Here is a 22622-nt window from a genome sequence, read left to right as displayed (position 1 = left end):
GTCTTGGAACTCATATGTAGAAATGAGTCCCCTCTTAGAATACCCTTTTTTGAGATGGGTTTTGGAGCTAAAGTTTTTTAAAATATGTAATATCTAAGTTGGAGATCATTAATATGTGGGAATAACTAAATTCTTAAAAATAAAATAATAAATTTTGACTATTGGTTTTAGTTTTTTTAAGGGACTACTCATTTGTATCCATCTTTTAGATGAATGTTTTATTCCTCGAGGGATGCAAGTATAAAAATGCGTCCCCCGATACATATATTGAAATGTCATCTCATCTCTATTAATATGGTTGGTGGAGATTAGCTTTGTTTGGTCAGTGGTCGAGTTATGCAATGGATAATTCATGTAGATCGTCTATAGTTGTATGAATGGTGGAGATGTCATGTACCCTACCGTTTGATATATGTTCTATTGTTTTTTCAAACGTGGACTCATATGTGAGCGATATTATACATCTACTCCCTTGGTCAAAAAACCTTTTTGAGAATCACTTAATCACTAGATGATTCTTTTAAAAGAAAAAAATATATGAATTTTAAGTTTGTTAACACTTAGATTTCACCCCTCCGTTCAATCTTGAGATATTATTATCTTTTTAGGGCATACGAGTAATTTGCAAAATTTTTATTAAGGTTAGGCTATGGGTTAAAGAGGTTACCATTTCAAAACTTGGGGGTCCTACCGTATAAAATTTTGGGTAAAAAGATTGGTTCTTGTTACCTTTCATACAAAAAAAAGCTCTTTTTCCCTAAAAGGAGTTAAAAAAAGATATCATGGATATTGTAGGGAAATTGTATATAATGAGACTATTTATCTTTGGTACAAGGAGGTCACAATTACTTGCAATCATCTGATGTGAAATCTAATGGTTTAGGCGTGTCATAAAGTTCAAGAATATTTCTTTTGAATTTTGAATTTGGTCAATAGAATAAACGTAACCACTCAATTTCACATCTAAAAGTCAAAGATTGATTGTGACTATCTTGTATTAAATGTAAATAATCTTATTATATATATTTTTATTTTAGAATCTAAATAACAAAGAAATAAAATAAAAAATCTTCATGAGCATTCTTAAAATCATCCGGACTACAAGAAATCTAAGTCATCACCATGTCAATGGCATGGACGGAGTTGGAAAGGGCACGGAACCCACTCTCTCCATCACTGTCCACCTCATCCATTGGAGGGTGATGGCTCTCGTCGATGCAAGTCGAAACCCTAATAAAGGGTTTGGTCATGCGTCGATCAAGAAAACATGCAGGTAGGACATGTATTTTGCGAGGTAAGTTGTCACGATTGGTGAGCGCGGGCATGAGTCCCTCTCACCCTACCATTCATTTTCTATTCAACAACCGGGAATCTCTCTCGTATTTTCAGGTTCCAAAAAGTTTATATAACGTTGCAACTTTTTATTATGGGTGTGGTTTCAACAACCGGGAATCTCTCTCATATTTTCAGGTTCCAAAAAGTTTATATAACGTTGCAACTTTTTATTATGGGTGCGATTTCAATAAGGTTGCAACATGAAACAATTCAATTAAGGTGCACTTTCAAATTTTATCATAATATCTGATTTTGGTGTAAAAAATGTTTATGATTATTTCAAATCTATTTTTATATCTAATTATAAAATTTTAAATTTAAAAAATAGTTAAAATTAAGTAGATACATAAACATATGAAAATCTTAAAAATGGACGATCTAGCTAATATATAGCAAGATGCATTATTTCTAACACTCATTATTTTTATTTTTTTTCATATTCATATATCTCGATGATTAAGGTTTGTCAACAATAAAACAACTTTTTTAATAGACTTTTGAGGTGCATCTTTAATTCCACATTTTAAGGTTTCAACCTTATATAAACTTTTTCCTTATATTATTGAATTAAAGTGCATGCCAAAAATCATACATAAAAAAGTGCTATGGTGTTGGAGAACCCTCAAATTGATCATCTCGATCTTGAGATGTATAGATATGTAGAGAAAAGAATTTTAAATTTTAAAAATAACGTATCTTCAAACAACTTATTTAGACAATCTATTTTCAAGAACAACTTACCTAGATCGTTCATTTTCAATATTTTTTAAAAGAAAAAGTTTATATAGAGTCGATGCTCTATACAATCACCTCAAATTTTCTCAAATTGATCATCTCGACATCAAGATGCACGGACCTGAGAAAAAAAAAAGATTTCAAGTTTTGTAAATAGTGCATCTTGTAACGCATTTTTGGACCATTAATTTTTAAGATTTTCATAGATCTGCTCAATCTACACTATTTTTGAAGCTTTAAATTTTATAATTAAAGGTGAAAAAAATATTTTAAGGCTATCACAAAGATTTTCAACATTAAAACCTCATTTCTCGATACTATTTAAAGGTGCACTTTCTTTTGATTGTTTAGAGCCTCGGCTTTATATAAACCACACATTTTTTATAATATTTATTAACTTGTTCAATACATGCCATTTTGAAATTTAAAATGTTATAAATAAGATTAAAAATAGATTTTCAAACCAAGATTAAAAATAGATTTTCAAGCATCGCTAAAACAAATTTTAGCAAAATTTTAGAGATGCACGTGTGTACGGAGAGGCAACCTTATACAAACATTATTTAAGGTTAGTTCATAAGTGGAATTTTTTAAAAAAATTAATCAATCTTAAGACCACACTTTCTATGCAACTTACGTCCAACTAACTTTTTTTTGCCTCACTTTATTTCTCAAAAAAAACCTTCTATACAAATATCGTTAAGTGAAAAAGTTCATATTTTTTAGATTGAAATGTCATTCCCATGTACAAAAAATCATTTTGCCACGTTGACTTTTAGACTGGGTAGCACATTGTCGGAGCGCACTATCACATTGCCGGAGAGTATAAGGGCCGGACCGCTTGAAGATAACTACTGAACCAAATTACCCTTTACATAGTACCTGAGCCTTAGAAACCTTGGAATATAGTAACATCTACATGCATACTATTCTTTGCAAGTATGAGACTGCCCTTTTCAATTGTCGGATAGCATTTTTACACAATTCTAAAACGGGACCATATTTTATACACTATTGGAGCCATGAGACCACACCTTACATCATGCCAGAGCGCTTACCGCACCTTACATCATGACAGAGCGCTTGACCTTATTTACAGGACAGCACTTATTTTGTGGGATAGAGGAGAGAGGCGTGGGTAAGGTAAAAAGTAAGATAAGGTGGTTTAGGTGTTTATTTTTATTTCGAGCGAAGAGGATTTGCGTATTTTTGAAAAAAACAATGAAAGAAACAGTTAAATTAGGGGTCCGTTGCATCGAGACTATTATATTTGGGGGGTGTTTTGCAATGTTCCCTTCATAATTTGCTCACTCACTCCCGTTTTTAGGTGTTGCTTCTTAGAGAAGAGTAAAACCCGTGTTTTTCTCTTCTCCAACTCCGAGACTCCAATCGTCCAAGAAAAGTAAGAGAAAGAAGAAACGACGACCGTTCCCTGAAATGATGAGAAGAGGGGCCCTCCTTCACTAGACCCATCCACGACAAATTCAGTGGACTTCAAGATCCACTTCCAAACTCTCTCTGTAATGGCTGATTTCCTTTTTCTCTCTCTGTAACTGCATTCTCTCTATTGAAGTCTTTCCTTAAAGATCTGTTCTCTCTGGCATAACAAAACCCGAATTCTTCATCATGGCTGATATGAACGGTGCAGAGCCTCTAGGGCAAAACCTCATAAAACTCATCAGCAATGTCTGTTTCTCTCTTTTTGTAATGTCGGTCCTCATCTTCACAGTCATTGCAATCACATACCAACCCCCGGACCCCTGGCTTGAATCCACCAAAGCCATCACCGCGGCTTTCTCTCGCTATGAAAACGCTACATTTCACCCTGATGATTCTGTCCTCAGTACTGGGGAAGATTTGGTCGCAATTTCTCCTGCTTCTTCACCCACTGATCGCCCACTCACCTTTGAAAGTCTAGAACGAGAGGCCAGTGATACGATACAGCTCCTGAATTTGACTGAGAGTTGCGAAGATGCCTCTCTCCCCATCAATTGCTCAAACCCTAGTGTTCGTGTCACGATCGAGAGGTTCAATTTGAAGGTATTTTCTGGTATCAATTTCTTTGATTATCAAACACCAGTTCGTGGCTCTAAGCCAGATGAGTGTGATGTAGCATGGAGATTTAGATCGAAAAAGGAAAAATCATGGAGAAAATATAGGGATTTTAGGAGGTTTAGGCTTAGAGTTCAGGAAAATTGTAGATTTGAAGTGGTTAATGCTGGCAAATGGCACTCCGGTGTCAAGGCCAAGCCGCCTTCACGTATTAATAAACCCTCGTCGAAATCTCCTTCTGTGTTTGTTGTCGATGAAGAGAAATTTAATGATTCGATCACGAATCAGGCTGCGTTGTCTATTAGAAAGGGCAAGTACCTCTACTATTCGAGAGGTGGAGACTACTGTAAAGGGATGAACCATTTTCTATGGAGCTTCCTTTGTGCTTTAGGAGAAGCCCAGTATCTGAACAGGACCTTTGTCATGGATTTGAGCATGTGTTTGGCTGCAAATTACAACCCTAGCAACAAAGATGAAGAGGGAAAGGATTTCAGGTTTTACTTTGATTTCGATCATATGAATGATTCGGTTTCAATTGTTGAAGAGGGGCAATTCTTGAGAGAGTGGAAACAATGGGATCGAAAGCATAAGAAGGACAAGATCCCTGTGAGGACTGTGACTACTTATAAAGTATCCCCAATGCAACTTAGAAAGGATAAAAGCACAATAATTTGGAGGCAATTTGATACCCCTGAACCAGAGAATTACTGGTATAGAGTTTGTGAGGGTCAGGCTGCAAAGTATATTAAGAGGCCATGGCACGCACTGTGGAAGTCAAAGAGGTTGATGAATATAGTTTCAGAGATTAGTGGGAGAATGGATTGGGACTTTGATGCAGTTCATGTTGTTAGAGGGGAAAAGGCAATGAACAAAGAGTTATGGCCCAATCTTGATAGTGATACTTCCCCTGGCGCAATCCTAGAGAAGGTTATGCAGATGATTAAACCAAGGAGAAAGCTATATATAGCTACCAATGAGCCTTTCTATAATTATTTTGATAAATTGAGGTCGAAATATGAGGTTCATTTGCTTGATGATTACAAGGATTTGTGGGGGAACAAGAGCGAGTGGTACAATGAAACCAAGATCTTGACTGGAGGGCAGCCTGTTGAGTTTGATGGGTATATGAGAGTAGAAGTGGACACTGAGGTGTTAGTCAGGGCAAAGAAGCGTGTGGAGACATTTAATGATTTGACAAAGGATTGTAAGGATGGGATCAACACGTGTTGACGGAGGCTGTTGAGTGCATGTTGAAGATAGAGGTAGTGTGCTTTGTTATAGATTACCTCATGATTTGTAGCCTGAGGTCTGTGTTTTTGGTATATTTGGTATTGATTTTGTTGCATTGTAGTGTGGTTCTTGTTTTCTTGTATTTCAAATCAATTGTAATTGGGAGCAACAAAATTTTTTCTTTGATTCTTCTGATTGTATCAATTGCTTTGTGTCCATAGATGCATCATTGCTTGCCTTCTTTTTATTCTATCTGCATTTCAGTTCTTTTATCCCTTTTTCAATCTTTCTTTATTGGTTTCTCTTTTTTGTTTTTGGTAATGGAGTTCTAATTTTCAATTAGTCTTTGTGTATCATTCTTTTCCATTTTATGTATTTTTACATTATTCTGTGACAATCCTTCAGTATTCTTCTGGTGTCTCATAAGATGCAACTTCTCCAACTTTCAAGATTGATATGATCTTGAGCATGAGCTTTTATTGCATGATACCTTTTTTTTCCCCCTTTGTTTTGATAGAACTGACTGTAGGGTAACTCTGCTTAGAGGCAGCATGTACAGAAGAGGAAATAAAGGAAAAAGTACAAAACTCTAGGTTGAAAGAGGCCTTTTTGTGTTGGAGTTGTTACAAAATTATGATCCAGGGCTCTGTCCCTGGGTATCTCTTCATGCCTTGGCCTCCCTGACCACGTGCTTAGACATGGAATGTATAGATCTCATGAATCCCATGCTGAAAAAATTGGTTGTAAAGTCCATTGTTCAAAAAGTCGGCTGCCCAGCAACCTGGGCGGGCTGCTCAAGTGTTGGGAGGCCTCATTGCCCCTCACGTGGCCTCTGCGGCCCAGTGCGGCGGTGACCCTGGGCCACTTCCTGGGTGGGTGCCCAATGCCCAGCAACTGGGCTCGCACCCAGAGCCCTTTTAGCAAGGGCAGAGATTGCCCTCGGCCAAAGGGCAAAAAAAAGAAGAAGTAATTTTCCTCTTGTAAAAGGCAGAAATAGTATGTTAGGGGCATTTTGGTTCCCCAAAACCCTAGATAACTCTATTTGTGCCCCAAAAACTAGTTCTTTAGCTCAAAATCAAATTTTTTTTTAAGGATCAAATTCGAAGTTTTTGATTTTTTGTGAAATCAAAATGCATTTGACACGGAAATTTTTGGGTACAAAAGTGGTTGCAAAAGAGAGATTTTGGCAACCGAAATGATTGATTTTTTGTGGCTATTGTGTTATGTAATGGTTTTTTATCCTTTTCTTTTTTTTTTTTCTTGTGTTTGTTTTTGAAGTTTGGCTTTACATTATGATAAAACTTGATGAGGGTTTTTTTGGTTATGAGTTTGCAATTTTTTGTGATTATAATATATTTTTGGCTAAGTTTATAATTTATAATGAAAATTTGAAAATTTATAATATATTTTTTGGTTATATTTGGCTTTGTTTCTCATTTATAATGCAAATTTGACGACAATATTGCTCTATGGTATGTTTCTAATTTACAACCCCCGAACACCCCCCAATGCCCCAAACACCCACCCATACACACATACATACACAAGGGCCGCCCAGGTCACTGGACAGCCGCCTGTAGTACCCTGTCCTCCTCGAGCCCCCCGCCCACTCCACCTGTCCCTGTCTTTCCCTCTTCTCCCCTCTGTACCCCCCACCCTCTCTCCACCTACCCCCAACCCACTTCCGAGGCTTCCCTCCCCTCGGAAACTCCAGTTTCCATTCCCTCGCTAACCCACTCCTTCATTTTCGGCTCCCTCACCCCCTCTATCCTCTCTTCCGTTTAGGCTGCATCGACTGATGGAAGCTCCGGCTACCCCTCTGCCCCTCGTCGAATGGAGAGCCCGCTGTCATTCCCTCTCCCTTGCCACAGCCGCCTGGGGTTCCATCAACCCACAATGTGAAACCCCTACTTGTACGTTCTCTCTCTTTCAGCCCGCTTACCCCTTTTTCCCTTGCCCTTCTCGCACCCTTCAACTCTGAACCTCTGCCTCCCCCTTCTAAGATTGTCCCCCCCTACTCCCTTCTTCGCCCCACTTCTCCACCACTGGTGAACCTCGACTCTCCTCTTGGTTCACCCATTCCTCCCGACTCCGTTACCACCACCATGGAGCCTTATACCTTTGACTCTCTGATGCCTTCTCCTCCCATTCTGATTGGGTTTCCCGCAGACCCCTATAGCGGTGACCACATCCTTGTGTCGCTCCCCTACTCGATTTCTCCCGCTCCCATTCCTTCTTTTGGATTATCTTCTGGAAGTCTCTGGTTGCCCCCCCCCCCCCCCCCCCCCCCTTACAATTTCTTAGACGAAGAAGCTCCCCCCCTTACAATTCTTAGGCGAAGAAGCTGCAATCTTCAGGCCAACCCTCAGGATGACGTCACCCCAATTGGTTTGCCTATCCTCGAGGCGAAGTCACCCTCTCAGCAAGCTCCCTCTTCGGAGGAAGTTTCATCGGTGACAGGGAATGCTCAGGGTCCTGCCTCTTCCACCTCCTCTTTGGCCTCCACGCCTTCCCCTATGGCAGTTGACTCCTCCTTCGTCGATAGGATGGACTGAGCCTAAGGGAAGATAACACCATGTCACGGACGTCATGGGATTCCCATACTCCAGACCTAAAGGACCTTTCACGAATTCTTCAAGTCCAAAACCCCAGCCATATTCAGGGTAAGTCGTAAAGGTAAAGGGAAGTGGAAAATCTGGCATGCAGTATCAACAATGACTGTGTAACAACTCTGCCTCTTAACATCCCTTACCCTATTCTTCAAGGGTCTCTGGTGAGACAATCCCCTAGGATCTCTGCCCTCCCACGCCTGTCCTAATGTTTATCTTTTCTTGGAATATTCACGGGTTAGGCCTCCCGAACAAAAAAAAGGCAGGGATTTTTGTCACAGATACAATCCCTCCATTCTTGCCCTCACGGCAACTAAGATGCCTGTGCCTAACTTGCAGCACATTAGACAGATCTGGGGCTGTCGCCCTTGCCAATGGAAAGCACTTCCTGCTAACGGGGCTTCGGGGGGCATATGGGTGATCTGGGATCCCAATGTCCACTCCATGTAGCAAGCTTCCATTGCCATTTTCTCTGTCTCTCTTATCTTATCCAGAAACTGAGACGAGCTAGCTTGGAAACTCTCAGCCGTCTACGGTCCAAACCTAGACGCTCTTAGACCTTCTTTCTGGGACGAGCTCAACAGTATAGCCTCCCTGCCCCACCCCATCTAGTGCTTGGGAGGAGATTTCAATGTGACCTGTTCCTTTGAAATGAATACTTCCTCTAGAATAACCCCGGGTATGCAAAGTTTTCGGGCTTCGTAGCCCAAAACAATCTCCTCGACTTACCTATTCACGACACCCAATTTACCTGGTCTAACCATTCTCTCAACCCTTCGTTATCCAAACTTGATCGTTAAATCGTCTCCCTTGACTGAGACGATACTTTTGCAGGCTCACATGTCTCAGTCATGCCCAAACCCACCTCAGACCACTGGCCTCTTTTACTTGATACCCATCCGGTACTGCGAGGAATTAAACCTTTCAGATTTGAGATGGCTTGGTTGGAAGAACAGTTGCTCTCCTCCCTATTCCTTGATTGGTGGCTATCCCTTAGCAACTCTGTTGTAGGATGGCAGGTTTTAGATTGCAAAGATAACTACAACTCCTTAAAACCACCCTCAAACTTGGAGCAGAAGTCTATCAGGATCTTTTGGATCCCAAAAGAATTCCACTCTTTCATCAATCAAATAATTAGATCTCATTGAAGAAGCCAGACCCCTATCCGACTCAGAGCATCAGTGTAGATCTCGGCTCAAATTGGATTACCAAAATATTCTCAAGAAAGAGGAGATATTCTGGTTCCAAAGATCTACGATTAAGTGGCTCAAGTTGGTAGACCTTAATATCGTCCATAAGACAACTAACTGCAGATGCATGGATTCCATTTCCCATCTCATGGATGGGGATAGAATGCTGGATCACGATTGAAGAGGCCATTCTGTTTTATTTCGCTAATTTATTCTCTGCACCTCAAGGACCCAGGCCTACCATGGGGAATCTCTCCTTCCGTACCCTCCCACCCGACAAAGCTTCATGGTTGGAAAGACCCTTCCTTAAAAAAGAGATTCTTGCAGCCATTTCGGACCTGGATCCAGATAGAGCCCCTGGACCAGACGGGTTCCCTGTTGCCCCATTCAAAATTTGCTGGGATTCCTTTTGTAGTGATTTCTTGGCTCTGTTCTCAGAGTTCCACTCAAGGGGTATCATCCACCGAGCCATGAATGCCACCTTTTTAACGCTGGTCCGAAAGATTGAAGGGGCTGAACATATCAAACCGATCAGCCTAGTGAACTCCACATACAAAATCATCTCAAAGGTTCTAGCCTCTCGTCTTAAAGAGGTCCTGCCTTTTGACATCTACACTTCTCAGAGTGCGTTTGTCAAAGACATACCGATTTTGGATGGGGCTGTTGTAGCCCATAAATGCGTGCATTCTAGGCACCTTAGCAAAATCCCAGGCCTTATTATTAAACTGGACTGGGAAAAGGCATATGATCATGTTGATTGGGCCATACTAGATGAAACCCAAGCCAGAATGGGATTCGGTAGGAAATGGAGGTTATGGATGAAAGCTTGCTACTCCAATCCCTACTTCTCTATCCTAATGAATGGGTCACCCAAGGGCTACTTCCCCTCCTCTAGGGGATTAAGACCCAAGACCCACTGTCTCATTTCCTCTTTGCCATCTTGATGAAGGTCTTTAGCCAATCGTTTGTGAAGCTGACATGTTACATGGGTTTTCTTTCGGAAATCAGGGCACTGTCGTCTCGCATCTTCAATACGCAGACGACACCCTGGTTTTCTGCAATGCTGATCCCGAGGAAGCAGACTGCCTCTTACTGTTTCTAGGATGCTTTGAGTTCACAATGGGGTTCAAAGTCAACTTCAAGAAGTCCAAAATGATGGGGTTGCACGGCTCAAGATCTGCCCTCCGCTTACCTAGGACTGCCTCTGTGTGTGGGAAAACCAAAGCAACGCTTTTGGTCCCACATCTTAGACAAAGTTGACCGGAAATTGGTAGGATGGAAAGGCCATTTTCTTTCTCTGACAGGAAGGACGACCCTTATTAAAGCCACCGTAGCCAACATTCCTGTCTTCCAAATGTCTATCTTCCATATGCCAGTTGCCATAATGACAAGAATTGAACTGCTTATACGGAGGTTTTTCTGGTCAGGAGTTGGAAATAACCACAAATATCCTTTGATTTCCTGGGACAAGCTTTGCCAACCGAAAAGACAAGGGGGGTTAGGCATGAGATTACTGAGGAAACTGAATCTAGCCTTACTTGTCAATTGGTGCTGGCGCTTATCTACTCAAACTGACCAACTATGGATCGATATTATTAGACACAAATACCGTATCCCATCTTCTCCATGTGTCCCTGAATTTAGGAATCACTCCAGAGCCTCTGATTTCTGGAGATCACTTCGCTCCTCCTACGATTCTTTCAGTAATTGCACTCGCATTCACCCAAGGAGGGGCATCCATGTTCGTTTCTGGTATGACGTTTGGCTTGGCCCTATACCCCTCAAGGATAGTTACCCCAACATTTTCTCTCTAGCTCACCACCAAGACTCCTTATTGGCCGATGAGATGACTCTTAGTCTCGTTCATGGAACCCTAGTTTCAGAAGACCTCTGAGTGAGCTCGAAATCTTAGCCTTTCTTGAATTATCGGTGGCTCTTCACAGTTGTTTCATCCATCCAATTGGAGAAAGACCAGTTAATTTGGTCACCTAGAGCCTCTGATGTCTTCTTGGTTTCCTCTTCTTATTGTTATCTCACTTCTCCCCCAACTTTTCCTTATGCACCACCCTTCATAGTGGCTAAGGCATGGGGATCTATCTCACTCCCCAAGCTCATGACCTTTATGTGGATTGCCCTTTGGCAAAGGGTACTCACTATGCATTGGCTGCAAAGAAGAGGCCTACCCCTAGTGAACAGATGTGCCCTCGGCTTGGAAGAAGATGAAACAAATGACCACCTGTTCCTACACTGTCCGTATGATTTTTCCATTTGGGGTAAGTACTAAATCTGTTTGGTGTTAAATGGGTACTTCCAGCCACGGTTCCCCAAATCCTATCAAGCATCCAACCTTCCCCATGGGCAAAACTAGGGATTATTCTTTGGAAATCTGTGGTGGCAGCAATAATGTGGGCCATATGGATTGAGAGAAACAATAGAACCTTCAAGGGAGTCTCATCCACATACCCAATTTGCTTTGCCAAGCTCAAATCCTCTTTAGTGTTTTGGCAACCAATCACAAAGACTTTAAAGGTCTTCTTTATGCAGTTTTCTTCAATGATAGGACGACCATCTTACAAAATAACATCAAAGGCATATCACGAAGTTCATGTTGGAGGCCTCCTGATCCAGGTCTACTCAAACTAAACTTCGATGGTTGCTCGCTAGGAAACCCTGGACCTATCCCCTGATCCAGGTCTACTCAAACTAAACTTCGATGGTTGCTCGCTAGGAAACCCGGGACCTGCTGGGATAGGGGCAATCCTCAAGAATAGCACTGGCACTACTCTTGCATCCCTATCCAAACCCATTGGACATTCCGATTCAATGGAGATAGAAGCAACTGCCTTTCTTGGATGCCTCAAACTTATTTGAGTCTCTCATAATTGAAGGAAACTCCAAAAATGTTATTGCTTGGGCCTCTAAATTTTCTCCACCCCCTTGGAACTTGGCACACATTTTTTATGAGATTCACTATACTTGCAGGGATATGCACGCCTCATGGAAGCATATTTGGAAGGGAAGGAAATCAGGCAGTGGAAAAAAAAGAAATTGTCGATGCCATTTAAAGGTGTGCTCTTTGATTGTTTAGGCCAAACCGCACCCAATAAATAAATGCATAATGGGAAAAGTTTATATAAGGTTGCAACCTTAAAATGTAGAATCACAGATGCACCTCAAAAATCTATCGAAAATGTTGTTTTAATTTTGAAAAACCCTCTAATTGATCATCTCGACATCGAGATCTATGAATATGAAAGAAAAAAGTTTTTGAATCCCATAAATAGTGCATCTTGCAACACATTATCAAGACCGTCAATTTTCAAGATTTTCATATATTTATAGATCTACTTGATTTTAAGCATTTTTGGAATTTTAAATTTTCTAATTAGATATGAAATTAGATTTTAGGATAATCCTAAGAATTTTTTATAGCGAAAGTACATGTTATGATAAAATTTGGAGGTGTGCCTTAATTTGATTGTTTAAGGTTGCAACCTTATAGAAACCACACCCATAATTGGGGTACCCGTAGAGTTCTTTACAGGTGCTGCGGGGTAATGCATGCCAACAGACGAGTCTCGCAGGTCTTGTAAGGAACGAATTGAAGTGTTGGTGCTCCTCATATATATATATACAGAGAGAGAATCCCTCCTTGCAAAATCCAGAATCCAGACTTTAGGGAATCAACTTCTTTCCTCATACGAGTTGAGGAAATGGCAATGGAATTAGGTCAGAGTTCGCGGATGGCTTCCCTTGCTTGTAATCTCCCCCAAGAACTGATGATTAATATCCTCGTATTGCTTCCAGTTGAATCTATCCTCAGGTTCAAAGCTGTCTGCAAATCATGGAATCAACTTCTTTCCTCTCATTCATTCAAGATAGCCCATTCTATCTCCCCATCCACATCGTACATCTTCGAGGACAACCGTTCTCTCAATTACATTGACGATGCCAGCAATTCAGTCTCCCGAAAACTGAGATTCCACCCCCAAGGTGGCCTGAGATACAGGGCTTGCGGTCATGGAATGGTGTGTTTAATTTCTTCTTTCTCTCACTTGTTTTTCATTGGCAACTCAGCAACCTGCAAATTCAGGCCCCTTCCAAGTGCTGGTGATGATTTCCTGTTGAAGACTGTCGGCCTTTATTTCCAGCCAAGCACTTGCAATTTCAAGATATTGGCCATGGGCTCAAACATATTGGTGGAATCGTGTTGAGGAATTTGGGACCTGGGGTTTATCCTTTTCTTTTACTTGGTGAGAACTTCTTCTTCAGAAGGAATGGCAAGGTGTATGCTTATAATGTTAGAAGTCACCAGCTCAAGATGCTTAAAGATGATCATCCCGGTGGCTTTGTCGGCAGTGTCGTGCCTTACCAACCCACCCTCTTCTCTTGCAACTCCAAAACTTAAAACCTTTAGGTCGTTTGGGGAACCTGGATACCCAAAATCAAGTTTTGCAAAACCAGGTTTTGAGGTATGTTGGGGTGTTTGACTCAATACAAGGGGCCCAAACCTAGTTTTCCGTCGGCCCTAAAAAGGGCTTACAATGCTGCCTGTTGCCTTTTCTATATTTTTTTATTGCTCCTCTCTCTCTCTCTCTCTCTCTCTCTCTCTCTCTCTCTCTCTATTTTCTCTCTGCCATTGAAGTCGTCCGCGGCGAGCTTGTCGTGCCCATTTCTCACAGAAATATAATCCAAGAGCTAGAATGAGCTTGTCATGCCCATTTCTCACAGAAATATAATCCAAAAGCTAGGCGAGCTTGTTGTGCTCATTTCTCACAGAAATATAATCCAAGAGCTAGAAAAATCCATTGCTTGCAGCATCATCAGCAGTTCGAGCTCCATTGTTGTTGGGTTTTCTGAGAGTCACCAACCTTCCGTCGGCCATTAAAATCAGAGCTCCAGGTTGGTTTTTGAGGAGCGTATTGAATTTCTTTCCATGAAATGGGGAAAAAACGCTAGTTCATTTTGTTTTTTTTTTTTAAACCCATTTCTCTTGCTAGGGTTTTGCTGGTTCTTCAATCTTTGAGTTTTTCCCCATGATTTCGAGATATGTTTATTAATGGATGCTTTTTGGCCAATTTATGTGATTTGTGGTTGTTTTTTGGAGAATCCATAAGATTTGTGGCATTTTTAGTTAAGATTTTTTTGGGGATTCCTATTATTATAGCTAGAACTATCTCTATGAAACTCTTTTTAGGGATTTATTGTCTGATGATCTGTGATATCTGTAATATCTTCTTCATCGAAGAACAAAGTGTTGTGTCTGATAATCCGTGAGCTCTGTAATTTTGGGTGGTCAACGTCTATTTTTTTGGGTGATTTCTTGTTTGCTTTTTATGTGATTTTTTTGACATCGAAGAAGATAGTGTTCTCTTCCTCATCAAAGAACACAATGTTGTGTCTGATGATATTTGAGCTCTGTAATTTTGGGGGGTCAATGGCCTTTTTTTAAGGAATTTCTTGCTTGCATTTTATGTGATTTTTATTGGCATTGAAGAAGGCAGTGTTTTCTTTCTCATCGAAGAACACAGTGTTGTGTCTGTTGATCTGTGAGTTCTGTGATTTTTTAGGTCCATGGATTTTTTTTTTTGGATTTCTTGTTTGCTTTTTATGTGATTTTTATTGACATCGAAGAAGACAGTCTTGTCTTCCTCATTGAAGAACACAGTGTTGTGTCTGATGATCTGTGAGTTCTGTATTTTTTTCGGTCAATTGCTTTTTTTTTGGGATTTCTTGTTTGCTTTTTATGTGATTTTTATGGACATCGAAGAAGACAATGTTGTCTTCCTCATCAAAGAACACAATGTTGTGTCTGGTGATTTGTGACTTCTGTACTTTTTTTCTTTCTCTATTTTTCCTTGTCTTATTTAGTCATCCACTTTATTTTTCCTTGTCTATATTTTTCCTTTCCTTATTTATTGTGATTCCTTCGACAATGGTTTAGTTTCTGGAAAATTCATGGTATGATCATTAGAATTCACAAAAGGGGCATTCCCAAAAATTGAAACCTTTATATATAGTCCTATTTGCATCATGTATAGAAACTGATTAGTATAGCCTTCAGGTGAGGGTAAACAGAGGACTTTCTTCGTTGTTATAAGATCTGTCTCTAGCTCTGGTTTTGGCATGGGATTAAAAGTCTCATATTCCTGTTCTTCTATGGGTCGTTTGCTCTATCCATTTTGCTATTTAGTAGAGCTAAATAAAACTCTCAATTCCTTGAATTAGTGGTACCAAATTGTGATTAGTAAAAGTATATCATGGTGGAATGTCTTTGATATTGCTCTTGGCAGGGCACCTGCATATATAACTAATCACATCTAAAGCATGCACCAGGCTTTTTTAGGAATGCTTGATTGCTAACATTTACCATATGTTCCCCTTTGCTGCACTATGTAACTTTATAGATGCCTGTTTTTGTTTCTTTCCTGCAGAGGAGCACTAAATTTTGATGCAAACCATCTGAAATTGCAACGTGAAAGTCATGCATTCATAATCCCATTGAACAATATGATTTTGAACCCGCCACAAGTTTTTCTATTGTGTTTTCGAGTTCGAATTTTACGCGGAAAATTTTTAACAGGGAAACTCCTTGTGGATTGAAAGAAATTGTGATTTTAGTAGAGGGTGCTATCGTATTTTCTGCAGCATAGTTTGAGACGTGACCTTGTAAGTCACGGATTTGTCACACCCCTTGGGCAACTTGATTTAGGGCTCATCCTAAGCTTTTATGTGGTATTTCTGCGCCTAGTTTCATTCCAAAAAAATTTGAGAGAGAAACCCCTTATGGATTGCAAGAAACTAAGATATTATTGCAGGATACTCACCTTGGTTTTCTGCTGTAATATTTGAATTGTGACATGCTAGAACATCAATTCATACTCCCCTTGTATGACTGGGTTTGGGAACTCACCCCAAGCTTTTCTCTACTATGCTTTGCTCATATTTTGTGGTAAGTACAAATATTAGTAGTGTCCTGGAAAAAAAGTTTTTTAATCAAAAGATTATATGTATAGTCAAATCATTTGGGTACTTTGACATCGACCTTTTGCTCATATGCACACATCCAATAAAATTTTCACACACAGACATTGGGTACACTTGGAAGGGGAACTACTAGGATTATAAGATCATAATAAGTGTACAGTCAGAGGGGTTGTTACTGCCCAATCAATTGGTCGGAGACTGATAATGGAGAAAAACTCGTGACCTGTTCAGTAAGAAATAAGAACCACCCTTCCTCTGCCATCCAAAGTACCGGTGGGATGGTGATTACCCTACGAGAAGTTATTGCTTATTGCATAATGAGTAATTTATTGTCCTATGATAGCTTCAGTCAATTTCTATAGTCATACCCATGCACATAACTTGGTGACATTAGGAATCAGGCATGCTCTTCCATTAGTGGCATTTTCTGCCAATTCATTATCTATGTGAATATGGACCTTAATGGTCATATACATTACTTATTTTCTACTTGGTTTCATATACTATAGCTTTCTTCCATCTAGGATCTATTCCTAAGATGTCCACAAACAATAGCATGGAAGAAGATGTTAGGAAGAGCAAGCAACTTAAAGCAGCCCTTCTAGGTGTCTATGCAGCATGTGTTGTGGTAGTGGAGAGTATCACTAGACCTATTCCTTTTAGAGTATGGCCTACGAGAAAAGATCAGAAACGAAAGATGACCCTAGATGAAATTTTCGATGAAAAGCTCAGCAAAATTGCCGAAGCTATCAAGAGCCTGGGGAATGATAGGGATGAACAGGTGTTTAATGATGTTTTCGAAGCAATGATGAAGATGGGATTCCTAGACTCTAAAATGCAATTAATAGTTTACGATAATCTCTCTGATGATCTAAGAAAGTGTAAAACTTTCTTGACCATGAATGACCAAAAGAGGGAAGAATGGGTTCGAATGAAGTATGGAAATTTCAACAATCATTTCAAGTGATTGTTTGTTTGAGGGAAACTATAACAATTTCTAGTTTCGGTTGTTTGTTTGAGGGAACTTTATTATGCTTCCGTGATTTTGTGGATTATTTTCTTCTTTGATCATTGGTTCCTTTGACTCAATGATTGGCTTTTAATTTTGTTGAAGACATATCATGGGATGATATATTTACTCTTTCATATATTTGAGTACATATATGCAAAGTGTAATTGGGACTTCTTGGGGATTTTGTATTTAACTTCTTTTTTATTTATTGAGATGCAGTGTTATGGATATGATGCAATTTGGGAATAACTTATTGTAGGTCATGTAGGGAGAGAGAGAGAGACACAGAGAGAGAGAGAGTCATAATTCGACCTATAAAAATATCGAAAAAAATGATCGGAACTGTTTAATTTATTTGTTATATTATTGATAACTTTTTCCGAGAAATTTTTTTTTATTGGACTTGTATTACTAGGGAATCATCAACTTATAGAATAAATAATTGCATTAACAACAAACAGCCAAAACCTGGTTTCCATCTTCATGGTGCCAAACTGGGTATTTTTCATATACTTGGTTCTTCCAGCAGCCAGCCAAACATCATTCTTGTCAAAATCAGCTTTTACATATACTAGAATCTGCATAACCAGGTTTTGAGTCATATCCAGGATTTGCGTATCCAGGGGCCCAAACAACCCATTAGTTTCTAAACCTGGACCAATCTCTCTCTCTCTCTCTGTTCTTCTTCTCATGGTTTCTTTACTACAGAGGCATCTAAAAGTGTTCATTAACTGCAAAAGTTGGATGCCGGGTATTTAATGACCTCCAGAATTCTGGTTGAACATTGGGTTTGAAGTACCCCTGTTCCCTAGGATTTCACTAAGTTTTTGCATTGTTATAGTTGGTAGTTTGGATATTTTACATGTTTATATGAAATACCATGAATGAATGTACTTGTACAACTGCTATTATAAAATTGCCTGCATGGGCCTCTAGTGTTTCTTTGTTTTATATTGATAAACTAGGTTCGAAACATGGAGTTGGTATGGGAGTCATGCGGCAAAGATCTGTTGCTCAATGTATCCCTCAAGTTAAAGTAGACTTTGAATAGTTAAGTTACTGCATTGATATAGTTGGTACTTTTGGTGTTTTACCTGTTTATTTGTCATACTAGGAATGTATTTTAACTACTGGTGTACAATTGTTTCCAGATCTCTCTCCCCTACCTTCTCTGACAATGCTCCTTCATTTTAACTACCGTATACAATTGTAGGTCTGCTCTTCATGCTCCATGTTTTTAGGTGAATCATATTTGTTGTTGCATAAGATTTTAATGTTTTCTGTATTGATAAATTTGGTTTGAAACATTGATTTGGTATAGGAGCCATTAATGGAAGAGTTGTGTTGTTCTTCTAGATATTCCTCCTGTTAAAGTAGTTTAACTGCTGATGTTTCAAAGCTGCAGATAATTTCATGCATTTTTGAGGATGTGCTAGGGGAGGTGTGTTTGTTGCAGATAATAGCTCTAAAGTTCCTTTTGAGGGTCAATCTACAGCGTATTACATAGAATGGGCATTAGCTCCATTTCACGATAGACATGGAGAGAACTGCTGACCTCTTTCTTTTCCTAATGCACGGACTGCACTGCAACTCAGACCTATCGTGTTGGCGATTTTACCTTGAGAAAGATGACACATGAATCCGAATGTGCTTGCTCATTAGAATATTCTCTTAAGACCCTTTGTAATTGTTTTCAATATCTCTAGATTCCTTTTTCTATCTGATGATAGTAATGTCTAGAACCTTCCCCTTTCTGACGTCGTCATTGTAGTTGAAGGGATCACTGTGAGATGGAAGGACCTTGAGGTTATTGTGGTAGATGATGAGGGCTCGCATGATGGAAGAATTTCATGTTTCTTAATAGGGCTTGGTACTTTGAGGCATGGGCTAAAACATTTACCCTTTTTATTTCTATTATGCCGAAATATTTGGGTTGGAGCACATTTTTCTTCTCATTCTTTCTTTTTTTACTCCATTATTTCTCTTTGGTTTCTGTCGCTTAGAAATGTTTATCAGAGAGGATGAACTACATCTGCTTCCTATTTGAAAAGGGCATCTATTTCTTTAAAAAAAAAGAAAAAAGAAAAAGAAGAAGAGAATGCTTGAGAATATTATTTTGGGGGTTGTTTTATATGCCCCTCGGCATTTTCCCCTACCCATTGAGGGCTGTGGGAACAAGAGGGTTCCCCAAGTGGAGCTACAGCCCAGGGATTTTGTTCGAGAGGACTAGAATGACCTGAGGGGATTCCGATAATGGGACTCAGAGGTAAAGAAGTCGAACAAAAATGTATTGGGTTACCCCATCACACTACCTCGGCAATTTGTTTCAGAAAATCAGATCTAGCTTTGAGAAATGGATTTCACTACAGTTATCTGGTGAGAGTATGTAACAGAATGAAGTTACCAGAAATGTAGATTTGTCCTTATAGAGGATGACCCGTACTATACTTAAAGTCAGAGTATTGACTGATCAGCAGTAGTTGACATAGGAAGCGGTTGGTGAATGAGCTGGGAGGGGCATGGTTTTTGACTATTTGGATACAGGGTTGTTGCTTTTGGGGGTTGGGATAGTTGAATTTTCGTAGTAATTTGCTGAAAGTTGAGAAAGGTCTGTTAAGCAGCGAATTTTGAGGTCTTTGCCTTATAATGGGTGTTGTTGCTCTGCTCTATGATCAGTGATTGCCTTCTCCCCAAGTTCCCAAGTGGGGATGGGCTCCCAGGGCAGTGGAGACAAGGTGGCTACATGCGGCAGCAGGACCATGACTGCATGGCCTTGCAATCACTTCTTGACAAATTATGGCCAAGCTTCGGCCACAGGCAACAATATTTTGGTCGTTCGCAGCTGAGATTGGCTGCAAGAGGTCATCTGGCTACAAGCGGTCGTACATCGGCTGCAAGCAACCAGAAGAGGTCATATAAAACTATACGTTGGGTGCTGACACCCGACGATTGACCCCAGGAGGTCATATGGCTGCAAGCAGTTGTAGGTCAGCCGCAAGCAGCTGTAATAGGCACAAGTTGTTGTTTGTTAGCCATAGTAGGATGGCCGTTGATTGTGTTCTCTAAGTTGTCCGAATTGTTTGGTTTTTGGGTTAATGTTTTCTTGATAGTCAGTCAGGACAGTCGGAAAAGTCTCTTGGGTTGGTTTTCCTATGGAAAATGATGGGCATTGTGCTAGCAAAATGGTGGTCCTACGGTTTCTAGATAGGCTTCTATGGTTTCACGAGGTTTTGTACGTGGTCTGGGACATGAAACATCTTTCAAACCATTCGGTAATACAGGTCAAAACTTATTTGTCTACAAGCACCCCCCTTTAATGTTTATCCCAGACCATCAGATTTAGTGAACATCAAAGATTTGGACACCTGAAAGTAGAGAAAATGAAATGCAACTGGATCCTCTTGACTGTTGTGAATTAGATGCCCGAGGGAATGGTGTCACCCCAACACTACCATTCCGATACGAAGGGAACATTGTCATCCTCGAGATTAGCAGGTTATTGGATCCTTGTCATGCTACGACGTGGATGAGGGAATGATGTTATCCTCAAGACTGGGAAAGAACTGAGAACAGCGCAAGAATGTTGTAGAGTTTTGACCGAATTCTAGATTGAACGAAGAAAAGGTTTGTCAGAGAGGATAAACAAGTTTTTCCTAGAAGATGTCGGCTTAGGAAGGCGTGTGTAGGTTTAGGTAGATTTTGCCTCGATTTATTGTGTTGTATTTCAATATCAGGTATGGCCCAAAATACAAATGAATGAGACTAACATCGTTACTAGAGTAGCACTCCATTTCAGATATTTATCAAGCAGATCTTAAATTTTTTTACTGTTTTGGAAAACTGGTGTTTAGAAGTATATGTTGGTGGCATCTATGGGGCAAAGTATAGTTATGGATGAACTGCTCTGATTAAAGTGGTGATCAAGACATGTCCATCGGCTGATTGACAATGGTCCTTTTACAAATCCTTGGAGGGGTTAGTCTATTGTACTCCCAGCTGGCATGTGCATTTGAGGGGTGGTTTCTCCCCAGTCGACGTTTGAATGCATTAGGGAGCACTCGAACCTGATCAGTTTTGCACTGTGCTGCATAAGTGGGTGGTGCATACAACACTACATAGCCCATCTGTTGCTACTCTTCTGGCAGGACCTGTCAGTGTTCACAGCTTATGGTTAGTGTTGGACCGCATGGGATTGTGTGTCAAGCTTGAGGGCATGTGGTTTCAGCCGCTTGTGACTGCATTCATTGCATGCGACTAGCTGTCAGTTGCACCTGGTTTTGCTCAGGCCTTGGTGCGAAAAAGCTTATTGTGCCTATTTATAATGCAGCGCTAAAGCCATTTTTTAGACACCCAATCTTGAAATTAGCGTATTACTAAATTTCTATAACCCTGGGAAAATACCTCAGAATAGTTAAATAAACCCTAGGGACTATAAGCCTAGTGAACCTTATTGCAGCATAATCTATAGTCCCTAATCCTTTGGAAAACTGCTAAATCTACCTTGATTTACCCAAATCGAGCCAAATTTGTTTAGATTTATCGAAAAATTAATCATGATTACAAAAAGACAAAAAATTGTGGATCTTGACCCTAAAGCGGCATCAAACTTCGTTCAAACCACCACTGCCAAACTCAATTTGACCTTCGGGGCAATTCTATCAAGGTTATGGCTAAGTGATGTGGAGCGAGCTCAGTGTCACACCCCACGTTGTTGAAGCCAATCGCCTCTAGATTTTTTCGGAGAGCCCGGTCTAGGCTAGATAAATCCTTCTCTCTATAGATGCTTCCTCTGGTTTTAAGTCTCGGATTGAGATTTCTTAAGATTTTGGAGTTTTGGTAGCCCTAGAATTTTGAATTCTTGGCCAAAAGTCAAGCCTAGAGATAAATCCCAGAAGTCATAATCCCAATTGGGTTTTGCCTAATTGAAGCCTATAAAATACCTACTCTAGTCTCCCATAATTTATAAGTTAATTCCTACAAAGAACCCTTAGGCTAGAAAGGGCTTCAGGATAGAGAAACCCTAGAGCCTAGAAACCCCAGAAAACCCTAGGAGACTTGATCCTAGTTCTCAACAACTCCAATTCTATACAACCATGGACAATCATTAAACCCTAATTTAAAAGAGAACATGACCTAAGCAAAACCAAAGTCCTAGGAAAAAACACGCTCCAGGTATAAACTCGGTACAAATTCAGTAAATTCATCAAGAGAAGAGAGAGAAAAAGGAGTAAATCAAACTGGGGTCCGATATGAGTCCAAACTCTAGTATCGAGTGTCCCAGGCCAGTTGGCATCGCCTTGGTGAATTTTTTCTTTTTTTTCAGCTTATTGTTCTTTGAACGGTTTTCCTACTTTCTTTTCTATTTTAAGTTTTATTGATTTCTATTTGGTTTTTACGTGATTTCAAACCGGTCCTACTGACGATGTATGAGGAGAAATCTACTCCACAGATCTATCTTCTCATGTACTGTAA

At 40.0% G+C, this 22622-nt stretch overlaps 3 protein-coding genes across 5 annotated transcripts; all 3 read left to right on the top strand.

The window, feature by feature from the left end:
- Positions 1–3108: 3108 nt before the first annotated feature.
- Positions 3109–19093, top strand: SUB1 (calcium ion binding protein). 3 transcript variants are annotated; one of them, XR_016053026.1, is made up of 3 exons: positions 3109–5384; positions 12134–14053; positions 18556–19093. XR_016053026.1 is itself a non-coding variant. In XM_006858923.4 (2 exons), the coding sequence occupies exon 1, from the start codon at positions 3697–3699 to the stop codon at positions 5350–5352; it is 1656 nt and encodes a 551-aa protein (XP_006858985.1). In that variant the 5' UTR covers positions 3109–3696; the 3' UTR covers positions 5353–5384; positions 18556–19093. The 3 variants fall into 3 exon arrangements, 2 of the variants coding, with proteins under 2 accessions (XP_006858985.1, XP_020532098.1); XM_006858923.4 differs by lacking the exon at positions 12134–14053; XM_020676439.2 differs by lacking the exon at positions 12134–14053 and having other exon boundaries at positions 18550–19093.
- Positions 9394–11045, top strand: LOC148782742 (uncharacterized). Its single transcript, XM_088862601.1, has 2 exons — positions 9394–9949; positions 10456–11045. Exons 1-2 carry the CDS (start codon positions 9394–9396, stop codon positions 11043–11045), a joined length of 1146 nt encoding a protein of 381 aa, XP_088718727.1.
- LOC18448867 (F-box/kelch-repeat protein At3g23880) lies at positions 12865–13365 on the top strand. Its single transcript, XM_006858922.1, has one exon. It carries the CDS (start codon positions 12865–12867, stop codon positions 13363–13365), a length of 501 nt encoding a protein of 166 aa, XP_006858984.1.
- Positions 19094–22622: the final 3529 nt, after the last annotated feature.

This window comes from Amborella trichopoda, chromosome 3 (genome assembly GCF_054954075.1).
Source record: "Amborella trichopoda isolate Santa Cruz 75 chromosome 3, AtrichopodaSantaCruz75HAP2 v2.0, whole genome shotgun sequence".
NCBI classification, from domain to species: Eukaryota; Viridiplantae; Streptophyta; class Magnoliopsida; order Amborellales; family Amborellaceae; genus Amborella; species Amborella trichopoda.
This window is presented reverse-complemented; position numbering and strand designations above follow the sequence as displayed.

What these genes read in the sequence shown, in the direction of transcription:
- LOC18448867 (XM_006858922.1), top strand. Translation starts at nt 12,865, where the DNA reads ATGGCAATGGAATTAGGTCAGAGTTCGCGGATGGCTTCCCTTGCTTGT.
- LOC148782742 (XM_088862601.1), top strand. Translation starts at nt 9,394, where the DNA reads ATGGGGAATCTCTCCTTCCGTACCCTCCCACCCGACAAAGCTTCATGG. An exon ending in CCAAGCCAGAATGGGATTCG is followed by an intron (nt 9,950 to 10,455) that starts GTAGGAAATGGA and finishes TTTCTCTGACAG; the next exon opens with GAAGGACGACCCTTATTAAA.
- SUB1 (XM_006858923.4), top strand. Translation starts at nt 3,697, where the DNA reads ATGGCTGATATGAACGGTGCAGAGCCTCTAGGGCAAAACCTCATAAAA.